This window comes from Schistocerca americana, chromosome 5 (genome assembly GCF_021461395.2).
Source record: "Schistocerca americana isolate TAMUIC-IGC-003095 chromosome 5, iqSchAmer2.1, whole genome shotgun sequence".
In the NCBI taxonomy this organism is placed as follows: Eukaryota; Metazoa; Arthropoda; class Insecta; order Orthoptera; family Acrididae; genus Schistocerca; species Schistocerca americana.
In genome coordinates this window covers 28,550,255-28,564,614 of record NC_060123.1, presented here as the reverse complement: position 1 = coordinate 28,564,614, position 14,360 = coordinate 28,550,255, and the positions used below count along the sequence as shown (strand labels likewise).

Sequence of the window (14,360 nt, the reverse complement as noted above, 5' to 3'; positions counted from 1 at the left end):
TTTTAGCCGCTCTCCACAGGTTTTAACGTCATTATTTACAATTGTTAGCCCCATTTTCGTAATCTTTCACCACAACACCACGCCTTTTAATACATTTACACGGTTTTTCGAAATTTTCCCGAATTTCTCCGTCCTTTAACGTGTTTTAGCGGCAACACAACCACCTAACCTTCATGCACATCGCTGTCTACCAACCCAAGTTCACCACAGGATCAACTTAACCAACACTTTTTCGCTTTTTTTCATACCAGATCTCCAGTTATTTTCTAGTTCACCCTTATCTCTCCCCATATATTTTTATCTTTCATTTTCATTTCAACCTCATCTTACACTTTCCACCTTCTAATACCATGTCACCCTCACAACACCCCCACAACGACCCCATTAAGTTTTATTTACATTCCCTCCGCAAACATGCCTTCACCCTAGCCATATTACTCTCGCATATTTTATTTTCTCAGGCTTGTCTGACATTTGGCATAACCCCCAAAGGCCTCACACTTAAAGTTCCCATCTCTGGCTGCAACCCTTCTTTCCATCAGTCCCTATACCAGTTCCAAACTGAACAATCCACTGCCCTCACCCACCTAATCCTTCACCTACACATCAACTCAGCCAATGAACACACCCGTCAACTCCTATCCTTAATAAAAGTCCTCAATCTTTCCTCTCCCACATCCACACCGGCTATTCAGAGCATCCTTCTACAGGCCAACCGCAAATTAGAGCAGCATGCCACCCTTCACCTCAAAAAACTATCCAATCTCCTGGTTTCCCACCTCCGGAAAGGCAACTCACTCACCCTTCACAACCTTTCCAGCAAACCTCAACCACCTCTCATTGCACACAAACCCAGTCTCTCCCATCTACTCAGTCTCCCACTTCCAGCTCCACTCCCTCCAAAACCTCAAAATTCCAAGCAACACAATCTGGCACCACAACACCCTAATTCAGTAGTTAACCTTTCCTCCAAACCTCTCTCCCAATCTGAAACCTCTGTCCTATCCAAAGGCCTCACCTTCAGCCCCACTCCCAGATTCAACCAAACAGCCCTTGTCAAAGATTTACTGTCCTACACTCGTACTCTCTGCTGGAAGTATCACTTTGCCACGAAGAAAAATGATCCTAATCCTACCCCTAATGATCCAACTCCCCAAGACACTATCCAAATTGAACCCTGCCTGGAACAGTTCCGTCCTCCGTCACAGCGGGACCCACCTCCTCTTCCTCAAAATCACCCTCTCCAAACCTTCCAGGAATTTCTGACTTCCAGCCTTGCCTCTCAATCCTTCTTAAAAAACCTTAATCCTACTCCCAACATCACCACTGCTGAAGCCCAGGCTATCCGTGATCTGAAGGCTGACCGGTCCATCATTATTCTTCCGGCGGACAAGGGTTCCACGACCGTGGTACTTGATCGTCGGGAGTATGTGGCTGAGGGACTGCGTCAGCTTTCAGACAACACCACATACAAAGTTTGCCAAGGTAATCCCATTCCTGATGTCCAGGCGGAGCTTCAGGGAATCCTCAGAACCTTAGGCCCCCTACAAAACCTTTCACCTGACTCCATCAACCTCCTGACCCCACCGACACCCAGCACCCCTACCTTCTACCTTCTTCCTAAAATTCACAAACCCAATCATCCTGGCCGTCCCATTGTAGCTGGTTACCAAGCCCCCACAGAACGTATCTCTGCCTACGTAGATCAACACCTTCAACCCATTACGTGCAGTCTCCCATCCTTCATCAAAGACACCAACCACTTTCTCGAACGCCTGGAATCCTTACCCAATCCGTTACCCCCAGAAACCATCCTTGTAACCATTGATGCCACTTCCTTATACACAAATATCCCGGACGTCCAGGGCCTCGCTGCGATGGAGCACTTCCTTTCACGCCGATCACCTGCCACCCTACCTAAAACCTCTTTCCTCATTACCTTAGTCAGCTTCATCCTGACCCACAACTTCTTCACTTTTGAAGGCCAGACATACCAGCAATTAAAGGGAACAGCCATGGGTACCAGGATGGCCCCTTCGTACGCCAACCTATTCATGGGTCGCTTAGAGGAAGCCTTCTTGGTTACCCAGGCCTGCCAACCCAAAGTTTGGTACAGATTTATTGATGACATCTTCATGATCTGGACTCACAGTGAAGAAGAACTCCAGAATTTCCTCTCCAACCTCAACTCCTTTGGTTCCATCAGATTCACCTGGTCCTACTCCAAATCCCATGCCACTTTCCTTGATGTTGACCTCCACCTGTCTAATGGCCAGCTTCACACGTCCGTCCACATCAAACCCACCAACTAGCAACAGTACCTCCATTACGACAGCTGCCACCCATTCCACATCAAACGGTCCCTTCCCTACAGCCTAGGTCTTCGTGGCAAACGAATCTGCTCCAGTCCGGAATCCCTGAAGCATTACACCAACAACCTGACAACAGCTTTCGCATCCCGCAACTACCCTCCCGACCTGGTACAGAAGCAAATAACCAGAGCAACTTCCTCATCCTCTCAAACCCAGAACCTCCCACAGAAGAACCACAAAAGTGCCCCACTTGTGACAGGATACTTTCCGGGACTGGATCAGATTCTGAATGTGGCTCTCCAGCAGGGATACGACTTCCTAAAATCCTGCCCAGAAATGAGATCCATCCTTCATGAAATCCTCCCCACTCCACCAAGAGTGTCTTTCCGCCGTCCACCTAACCTTCGTAACCTCTTAGTTCATCCCTATGAAATCCCCAAACCACCTTCCCTACCCTCTGGCTCCTACCCTTGTAACCGCCCCCGGTGTAAAACCTGTCCCATGCACCCTCCCACCACCACCTACTCCAGTCCTGTAACCCGGAAGGTGTACACGATCAAAGGCAGAGCCACGTGTGAAAGCACCCACGTGATCTACCAACTGACCTGCCTACACTGTGACGCATTCTATGTGGGAATGACCAGCAACAAACTGTCCATTCACATGAATGGACACAGGCAGACAGTGTTTGTTGGTAATGAGGATCACCCTGTGGCTAAACATGCTTTGATGCACGGCCAGCACATCTTGGCACAGTGTTACACCGTCCGGGTTATCTGGATACTTCCCACTAACACCAACCTATCCGAACTCCGGAGATGGGAACTTGCTCTTCAATATATCCTCTCTTCCCGTTATCCACCAGGCCTCAATCTCCGCTAATTTCAAGTTGCCGCCACTCATACCTCACCTGTCATTCAACAACATCTTTGCCTCTGCGCTTCTGCCTCGACTGACATCTCTGCCCAAACTCTTTGTCTTTAAATATGTCTGCTTGTGTCTGTATATGTGTGGATGGATATGTGTGTGTGTGCGAGTGTATACCCGTCCTTTTTTTTCCCCCTAAGGTAAGTCTTTCCGCTCCCGGGATTGGAATGACTCCTTACCCTCTCACTTAAAACCCACTTCCTTTCGTCTTTCCCTCTTTCCTGATGAGGCAACAGTTTGTTGCGAAAGCTTGAATTTTGTGTGTATGTTTGTGTTTGTTTGTGTGTCTGTCGACCTGCCAGCACTTTCATTTGGTAAGTCACATCATCTTTGTTTTTTATATATATATATATATATATATATATATATATATATATATATATATATATATATATATAGACACACACACACACACACACACATTTCTTTATGGAGGTGGCCCAGTGTACTATCGCAAACTGGAGAACATGATCTTCAGAGTTAATGATGCAAAGGCTGGCACCATGCAGAGTTTTCCATGGATACTATTGGCGTGCTTTAAGGCCTGGAGTTGATGTGTTGTATTTCCTCAATCTGCATTAGGTTTGCTGTAGGAGAGATATACAATACATGCAGTAGTTGCAGTCGGAGACTACTAGTCTTGTTTGAGGACTGGGGAATGTCCTTGTCTTTCTGCTGCCTTCAGTTATTCTTCCAGCACCATTAACAATATTATGAGAAGTCCTCACAGGAAGAACCACTTTCCAGAGGAATACTATAAGCAGGAGAAATGGAATGCTAATGAGAATGTCTGAATTCTGGTCTTGAGACTGATGAGCTGCAAGGCAGAATGTTTAAACAATTTTGTGAATTGCTGGGAACAGACACAGGCAGGGACATGGTCAGCAACCATCATCGCATCTGCAAGTGAGTTAAGGGCCTCCTGGGGCAAAGCGTATATTTAAAAGTATTTCATATCTCTGGATTTAGAAGTTAGTGATTGATACAGTTATTATTTTCGTACAGGAAGTTTAGAAACAGATCTTGGAATCTTAGAGTGCTACAGTACATTTATCAGTGGTCAGGGAGCAGTACTTATAAACCTGTTCCCCAGGTCGAAGTGAGACTGCCAACCCTAACATACATCAGTGTTGCTTGGGAGAATATTTTTCTGATATCAAAATGTAGGTCTAATTTTTTGTCACAGATATTGTTTGAGCATATTTGTGTTGCAGATGAATTGCAGCATTTATTATGATCCGAGAGGCTTCGTCCCACCGTACCTCTCAGTGGTTCACAACCCCACAACATCCCGTAGCAGTCCACCCACACCACTGCCGCCCCAAACCCAGGGTTATTGTGCAGTTCAGCCCCCAGTGGACCCACCTGGGAATGTCTCATACCAGAAAAATGTTTGCATGGTAGAGTCATTATGGTGAATGCGTACATGGAGACAGTGTTTGCACACCAATCGCTGACATAGTGTAACTGAAGTGGAATAAGGGGAACCAGTCCACATTTGCTGAGGCAGATGGAAAACTGTCTTAAAAACCATCCACAGACTGGCCGGCACATCGGACCCCGACACTAATCTGCCGGGCGTATTCTTGCCGGGGATAGGCATGCCTTCCCGCTTGGAAAGCAGTGTGTTAGACCATGTGGCTAGGTGGGCGGGCATCTTTTACTATTACTTCAACTCGTTTACTTGCCAGAAGAAAAAAAAAGTATATTGAGTATGATTGAGGACAGACAGACATACCAAAAACAACAGTCCCACCACAAAATTGTAGATGCGGTCAACTGCAAATGAGTATTGGACATAGTAAAAAAAAAAAAAAGAATCATATGAAATTTCAGTCTGGGGTCCCCTTAACATGTGGTACTAGTAGAAGAGTTCCAGAACATCCAAAGAAGACAGCCTGTTTTATCATAAATGCATTTAGCAGGTGCAAGAGCATCACAAAGATGGTCATCTGGAGTCCCCGTAACATGTGGTACTAATGAAGGAGTGCAAAAAGGTCAAAAGAAGACAGCATGTTTCATCATATGAGGGTAATCCCAAAAGTAAGGTCTCCTATTTTTTTATAAGTACATAGACCTGTTTATTTTTTCAATGGTTTACATCAGTTTGCAGCTTGAACATTTAGCTATTTTTTGATATAATCACCATTTCTGTCGATGCATTTTTGTAGATGCTGTGGCAGTTTTCATATGCCCATGTCATACCAGCTTGCTGCCATGCTATTCAGAAAATTATGAACCTCTTCTTTCACCTCGTCGTCAGAGCTGAATCGTTAGGACCACAATTAACACTGACAGGTACTGCGAGACTCTGAAAAAACTCAAACGGGCTATTCGGAACCAGAGAAAAGAATGTTGAGCAAGGGCATACACATTCTCCATGACAACGCTTGCCCACACATAGCTCGGCAAACCATTGCTCTCCTGCAACAGTTTTAGTGAAACATAATCACCCACCCACACTTTAGTCCTGACTTGGCGTCCAGTGACTATCACCCATTCCCTAGTTTAAAAGAACATTTGGCCGGAAAGCAATTCAGCTCCGACGACCCATTCCCTAGTTTAAAAGAACATTTGGCCGGAAAGCAATTCAGCTCCGACGACGAGGTGAAAGAAGAGGTTCATAACTTTCTGAATAGCACGGCGGCGAGCTGGTATGACATGGGCATACAAAAACTGCCACAGCGTCTAAAAAAATGCATCGACAGAAATGGTGATTACGTCGAAAAATAACTAAATGTTCAAGCTTTAAACTGATGTAAACCGTTGTAGAAATAAATGGGTCTATGTACTTATAAAAAAATAGGAGACCTTACTTTTGGGATTACCCTCGCAAATGCATTTAGCAAGTGCAACAGCATCACAAAGATGATCATCTGATTCTTGTGACAGACACTGAATAGTGTGTCAAAGAGAGTTTGCCTGACAAATTTCTGAGAATGTGTGTTCCCACAAGTGTCAAGCAACTATTACTCCATACCACATACATCGTGCACAAAGACTGGGATGGTAAGGTATCTAGCAGAGTATTGATGTAAATGTTGTTAATGCATTTTGTCTCTTAATTTGTAGGTAGTATGCAGCTGATATCCTATTATTTATTAGCTTAGGTATAATTTAAGGAATAAAGATACAGCCCAGTTAATAGTGGAGGCACTGAGCCATTGGTGGGTACATAAACAAGACTGAGAACTTTGCTAGGTTTTGGATGAATCCTATAATACACATACACCATAGCCAGGACTATTATATTCCACTAAGGACTTTCCAACTATATTTACTGATTTGCTGCAGACATCATGGCTTGTAGCACAGAGTAGTATATGTAGTGGTACGGCATGGAAACAACCGGAATATGTGAAATTCCTCATGCACATTTTTTATACACTGTTGTATAAGTAACATGGTTAATACATTCATAATCAAAATGGACATAAGCTAAAAGCCATTATGTAAGTTAAGCACTTGGTATGAACTTAAGCTTAATTAACATTTTTTTTATTGAAGCAAAGCACATGAAAGATATGACAAAGAACAGTGACAGCCTAGTAACTTTGATTAGTTGCATTAGTCACCTGCGTGTGCCAAGCAGAAGTGCAGGTATTAGTGTGAGGGGTTGCGGCACCAGCAAGTGATAGCGATGCTATGAGGCCCGCCAAGTGGTCCTGGTTGTTTGCAGAACTACCCACTGAGTGCTGCTGCTGCTGCTGCTGCTGCTGTTGTGGCTGCTGGTGACGTACAAGAACTTCACGACTTCCTGGGCCGTCCACAGTCGTCAGCAGTCCAGATGAATCTGACTCCGCTCGCTGCCTGGTTATGATAAGCTCGTGGGGTGGAGACATAGGTGAACTCTGACATAAAGAAGGTACATTATTAATGCTTGTATGACCATACTGAATTTAACTGAGATATTAATCATAATTTGACATGATAGTTGTGGCTATCACTTAACATGGAAAAGTCAGCACTATGTGTAACACTATTTATTATTATTATTATTATTCTCCATCATCTTAGCTGTCTGTCTGTATCTGAGGTTAATCAGTTACAAGAAACAATTGTGAATAAATTAAGCATACTACAACAATTGCATAGTTTACTCAAAATTCAGTGTTTAATAAAACAGATAAGAATAAATGGATAAAAAATATTAGTATCTCCAAAAATATTGAAACTATGGCTAACAGTAAGGCAAATGCAGAAATAATGTAATTTAACCAATGTCCAGAAGCCTTCATGATGCCGCTAACAGGCCATTTCTTCAGTGTCTTACAAAGTCAGTATTTGAAGAGCATAATCATAGCACAAAACTATCCTGGGTATTAATGTTAGCTTTTGACACCAGGGCCTTTATTTCTGCTTCAAGTAAGTTCTCAGTTGCCTCCACAAGCTTGAGTGGGCTCCATTTCAGTCTTCTAGATAAGAAAAAACATTTGGTTGCACCAAGGATCTGGTATGGATCTTGTTTGTACAGGGCTATTACAAATGATTGAAGCGATTTCACAAATTCACTGTAGCTCCATTCATTGACATATGGTCACGACACACTACAGATACGTAGAAAAACTCATAAAGTTTTGTTCGGCTGAGGCCGCACTTCAGGTTTCTGCCGCCAGAGCGCTCGAGAGCGCAGTGAGACAAAATGGCGACAGGAGCCGAGAAAGTGTATGTCGTGCTTGAAATGCACTCACATCAGTCAGTCATAACAGTGCAACGACACTTCAGGACGAAGTTCAACAAAGATCCACCAACTGCTAACTCCATTCGGCTATGGTATGCGCAGTTTAAAGCTTCTGGATGCCTCTGTAAGGGGACGTCAACGGGTCGGCCTGCAATGAGCGAAGAAACGGTTGAACGCGTGCGGGCAAGTTTCACGCGTAGCCCGCGGAAGTCGACGAATAAAGCAAGCAGGGAGCTAAACGTACCACAGCCGACGGTTTGGAAAATCTTACGGAAAAGGCTGAAGCAGAAGCCTTACCATTTACAATTGCTACAAGCCCTAACACCTGATGACAAAGTCAAACGCTTTGAATTTTCGGCGCGGTTGCAACAGCTCATGGAAGAGGATGCGTTCAGTGCGAAACTTGTTTTCAGTGATGAAGCAACATTTTTTCTTAATGGTGAAGTGAACAGACACAATGTGCGAATCTGGGCGGTAGAGAATCCTCACGCATTCGTGCAGCAAATTCGCAATTCACCAAAAGTTAACATGTTTTGTGCAATCTCACAGTTTAAAGTTTACAGCCCCTCTTTCTTCTGCGAAAAAAACGTTACAGGACACATGTATCTGGACATGCTGGAAAATTGGCTCATGCCACAACTGGAGACCGACAGCGCCGCACTTCCATCATGATGTTCGGAATTTCTTAAACAGGAGATTGGAAAACCGATGGATCGGTCGTGGTGGAGATCATGATCAGCAATTCATGTCATGGCCTCCACGCTCTCCCGACTTAACCCCATGCGATTTCTTTCTGTGGGGTTATGTGAAAGATTCAGTGTTTAAACCTCCTCTACCAAGAAACGTGCCAGAACTGCGAGCTCGCATCAACGATGCTTTCGAACTCATTGATGGGGACATGCTGCGCATAGTGTGGGAGGAACTTGATTATCGGCTTGATGTCTGCCGAATCACTAAAGGGGCACATATTGAACATTTGTGAATGCCTAAAAAAACTTTTTGAGTTTTTGTATGTGTGCAAAGCATTGTGAAAATATCTCAAATAATAAAGTTATTGTAGAGCTGTGAAATCGCTTCAATCATTTGTAATAACCCTGTAGCAATGAATACTGGGATATGGAGGTCAACCTAAAGCAAATATTGCTATAACATTCTCTCTCTCTCTCTCTCTCTCTCTCTCTCTCTCTCTCTCTCTCACACCACACACACACACACACACACTCTTGGACTAGCTGAAATATTAAATATCTTTTGAAATGCCCTGGTAGGTGAAAACTGTATGCCAGACCAGGAAACCATGCTTTTTGTGGACAATGTTCTTACTGACTGAGCTCTCTGGATATGACTCATGACCTTCCCTCACAGCTTTCCTTCCACAAGTACTTCCTCCTACCATCCAAAAATCACATGAACTCTCCTGCATACCTCGTGGGACTAGTAGTCCTTTCTTCCTGGAGTTATATCTGTGGTTTCTGAGGAAAGCATAAGCCCTCTGCTGTTTCTCATCTACATAAACAATTTAAGAGACACTCTGATCAGCCCTCTTAGATTGTTTGCAGATGATGTCTTTGCTTACGATCTAGCAAAGTCATCAGATGATGAAAACAAATTTAAAAATAATTTAGACAAGACATCAGTAGTGAATAATAAAAACTGCAAGGTCCCTCACACGAGTACAAAAAGAAAAACAAAAAAATTCCATTAAATTTCAGTTACACAATAAGTCATGTCACTTTATAGGTTGTTGATTCAACTAACACTTGAAATTATAATTTTGAAAATCTTAAATTGGAACCATCACATAGAGGATGCTGTGGGAAAGGTGACCCAAAGACTGGGTTTTATTGATGAATGTTTACCAGATGCAACAGATTTACTAAAGAGACTGCCTCCATTTCAGTTGTCTTCTGGAGTATTGCTGCATGGTGTGAGATGTTTACCACATAAGATTGATGGAGGACACTGGAAAAGTGTTATCGCAAAACAGAGAGAGGGGGGGGGGGGGATGTTACAGAGATAATAATAGAGTTTCGGTGTCAATGATTAAAATAATGGCATTTTTGTTAGTCTGTGTGACAATGGTTCAAACAAAAGTATTTTTTGTTGTGGCATGATCTCTTCACGAAATTTCTATTACTGCCTTCTCCCCTGTGTGCCTCAATATTTTGTTGACTCCCACCTACATAGGGAGAAACAATCTCTCTCTCACTCACTCTCTTTTGTGGCGGGGAAGAGGGGGGAGGGGGGGACATTCGGTATTCTGACTGCCTTCATGGGGCTTGCTACGAATTCCTCTGCTCTGCCAATCTCTTCATCTTAAAGTATCACTTGCACCCAACATCCTCAATTATTTATTGGATATATTCCAATGTGTGTCTACAGTTTGTACCCTCTACTGTTCCCTCAAGTACCACAGATGTTACTCTTTGATATATTAACAGAGCCCCACCACCCTGTCAATTCTTCTCCTCTTGTCGATCCTGCAGAGAACCTCCTCATTTGTTGTCTTATCAGTCCACCCACCACATTTCAAACATGTTGATCCTCCTCCTTTCCAATTTTCCCATGGCCCAAACTCACATCCATACTATGTTCTGCTCCAAACATACATACTCAGATATTTATTTCTCATATAATAGTGATAAAACAAGAGAAAGCAGAATTTGCACAGAAGATTTTGTTAATTTTTTTGCACATGCTATTTGAGAGTGGAGAAGTAGAGAAATAGTCTAGAAGCAGTTAGGTGCACCCTTTGCCACACACTAGTGACAGGAACAACAAAATGAAAACAACTGATTCAGCTATTCGTTGATAAAAAATAGACTCATTGCGTAGTAGTTTATGTATCAGTTGAATTATTCATTCCCTCTTTTGAGGGAAACTAGCCTATGGATGCTGCCGAATGAAAACAATTATCCAGTTGACTGAAGTTTTATGTTTTGGTGGAATTATTATTCACTGATTTCTTTTGAATGAAATAAGTCTATGGGAGCAACTTAATGAAAACGGACAATACAGTGTGTTGTAGCTGAGAGTAACAACTGGAGGCCCCTGATCCCATGCACACTTGGCTCTTAGGAGTAGCATTAAATCATTTTGGCATTATTGAATCACTATTGTTGACTGCACTGTTACCAGCTGTCATAACTGTTATTGTCATTCTGCTATTTGCTTTTTATTGAGTGCCAATAAGTAGCTCATAGTTTAGTTTTTTGTACATGTTAATGAAGAGGCATTTACTTAATAGTGAACCTTGTTTCTAGTTCAAAATGTTAAAACACACAGTTGCATGAGAATGGAAGCAATCATATGATCAGATGAAAAGTTATCCTCAACATAAATTCAATGTGATATACAGTATTTGCAAGGATAATACATATTCTGAAACTATATTAATTAAAGAAATTTGAAGAAAATTAACAAATGGTGACAAATATTTCTTGTGAAAAAGAGTACTTCCAACAAGTGGCAGTATATGCTTAAAAAGAAAATGATTAACCCATTAAACAATTAAAAAAATATATCTTACATGCATTCTGTTAATGATATGTCTGCATTTATTAATAGAGAACTATAGGTGCTAGTACAGATCAATAGGAAGAACGAGACAGAGCTTCAATAAATTTAAACAATTTAAATTTAAACAAATATTTGTAATGTAACACAAGTTATTAACCTTTCAAAACCTACCACAAAATCATATTAAATGTCAGAAATATGAAAAATTCATATTTAGGTAAATAAATTTATAAACCTTGAAAATACTTCATTTTTAGAAATATACTTTTTATTCACATCTCCTTTATATAAGTTATGTGATTTGTCTCTAAAAAGTCACCAATCCTAGTCATGATTCATCTATAACCAAAAATGCTGAAAAAATATGTATGTGAAATCACTCAACCTCAAACGTTCGTATAGCTGATGTGGCAGCAGAGTCTAGTTTCTGACTGACCAATCAGCAGTTAAACCATAATCTGCCAGACTCTCAAGAGTTATCCAATTAATTAGAAACTTAAAAAGACATGTCCCTAGTAGTTATATAAGATCAGCATATTTTGCTTTCTTTCAAAGTATCATATCATATGGAATCTTATTGTGGGGCAATAGCAGTCATGCAAAGGGCATTCTACTTTTACAAAAAAAATTAGTAAGAATAATAACCAACTCAGGTAAGTTAGAACACTGTAAACCCTTGTTTGTTAAGTTGCAATGCCTGACGGTAATAAACTTGTACATCTATAATGTTCTATTGTATGTTAGGAACAATATTTCAAATATATCATTAAGAAGGGATGTACATAGCCATAACACCAGGAACAAATCATGTTTAGATGTACCATATCAAAGACTATCCAAGTCACAGAATTCATATTTAGTTCTTGGACTTAAGTTGTACAATAAGTTTAGATTTAAAAGAGTTACCTGTCAATATCTTCAAAGCTAAGTTGTACAGAATACTAGTAAATAATCCTTTCTACACAGTAGATGAATTTTTTGAAACTGAAAATACTGTCTTTCAACACTGTATCTAGCGGATGGCCTTATGTAATCCAAACTAAATTGTATTTAGTAATTAATGTTAAAAATGTAAGTTCGCTTGACATTGTCTATTGCTTTATGAGCTGAACGACAATAAAATTTGATTGATTGATTGATAATCCCGGCATTACCAAATACTTAAGTGTGAATTCAGAGTTACCCTGTAGATGTAGATGGAAATGGGAGGGGGGGAGGAGAAGAGTCACACCTGTGTTGTATCTGAAGTGTACTTCCGCGTCTGTTCGTGAGCCCGCTTCACTGCGACGAAGGGCCTTTCGCGGTCGAAAGAAGAGTCGGACTTCTGGCGGCCGAGGGTGCTGTAGCCAGTAGCGGCGGTGTGCAGGCGGCGCGATGACGCCCTTGAGGGCAGCAGTGGTGACGCAGGAGCACTGCCTCCACTCTTCTGTGGGGGTGGCTGGTGCTGCTGCTGATGCTGGGGCAGCGGCCCGGGGGCGGGTGCACCACCGCTGGGGGACCCTGCCTGCAAACACAGAAACATCGCATGGTGCTGTCACCTGTCAAGCAACTAATGTTTTACTACATGAAAATGTTGTTCCTACACGGTGTAACATGTCACTCCCTGGTTGTGTCTGTGTGCTCACCCTGTTTCTATTGTGTACACTAGATTTCAATGAGAGGGACGTTTTGTTGAGACTGAGACAATGAGTTGGTCTTTCCCTAATCCTCCAACATGGGCTGAGGTGGTGGCCTACAGGGACTGGCTGAAGGGTAGTGGTTTTCCGAAAGTGGAAAACTTTTCCAGCATAAACTTTTGAAAGGCCCTGGAAGAAAGCAGCATTTGGATGTGGGCAGAGCTGGTGTTTCTGTAGTGAATTTCCGAAATCAGGAAAAGTTACCTTTCTTGGTCAACCAGGTTATTCTTATAACTGAGAGTATCCAGAAGTGAAATTCAAACAATGGAAAATCCAGGAAGGAATGTAACAATACTAGAGAAGGAAAGTTGCCGCTCACCATATAGCAGAGATGCTGAGTTCCAGATAGACACAACAAAAAGATTTTCTCTCTCTCTCTCTCTCTCTCTCAATCATATATATACACACACACACACACACACACACACACACACACACACACACACACACACTCATACACACACACACACACACACACACACACACACACATGCAAACGCAACTCGCACACACTGGTTTCAGTTGCCTTACACGAGTGTGTGTGTGTGTGTGTGTGTGTGTGTGTGTGTGTGTGTCTATTGTTGACAAACGCCTCAATGGCCGAAAGCTATAATTGTAAGAATCTTTTTGTTGTGCCTATCTGCGACTCAGCATCTCTGCTATATGGTGAGTGGCAACTTTCCTTCTCTAGTATTGTTACATAGTATCCAGAAGTGGTTTCTCATGTGTGGCTTTCTGGTTGCGTCATTTCTGCTTTTATAATTAAGTGTTGCTGTTTAGTGTGCACATGCCCAGGCGCAGAGACCCTACATGACATCACGGAGCTCAGCAGACGGCTTGACAGTACTGTTTGGTGAACTAGACAGACTTGGTGAAGTTTAATTGGTACAAATAAATGCCGACTGAACAGGAATGATTTTCATTGAGAGTGCAGCATTGCAAGCCCTACAGCTTAAAGCATTCGATGAACCCACATCACTCCATTGGTCTCCAAAGTCATCCGATCTCATGGTATGTAGTTTTTTTCATGGGCGAGTGTTTGGGGGGGGGGGGGGGGGGGGAATTACAGTGAAAGTCTATGTCTACATGCCTTCTCTTTCAATGATTTTGGGTGAATTTTGAAAGACATGCTTGCAAAATGCATGGGATAAGTTTGACTACTGTCTGCATGTTTGTTGTGTGCCCAGTGGAAGGCACATTGGACTTTTGTGAAAGATTAATAAAGCTTAAACCTGAACATAATTG

The 14,360-nt window shown here is 42.2% G+C and overlaps 1 protein-coding gene across 1 annotated transcript in view; it reads right to left on the bottom strand.

Moving 5' to 3' along the window:
• The window catches only part of LOC124616737 (tensin), a 517,648-nt gene that overhangs the window by 30,567 nt on the left and 472,721 nt on the right, over window positions 1–14,360 (bottom strand). The window contains exons 10-11 of the mRNA XM_047145102.1: window positions 12,671–12,943; window positions 6,815–7,090 (exon numbers count right to left, since the gene is read on the bottom strand). Coding sequence (XP_047001058.1) covers window positions 6,815–7,090; window positions 12,671–12,943 — 549 coding nt within the window. The remainder of the gene's footprint in view (window positions 1–6,814; window positions 7,091–12,670; window positions 12,944–14,360) is intronic.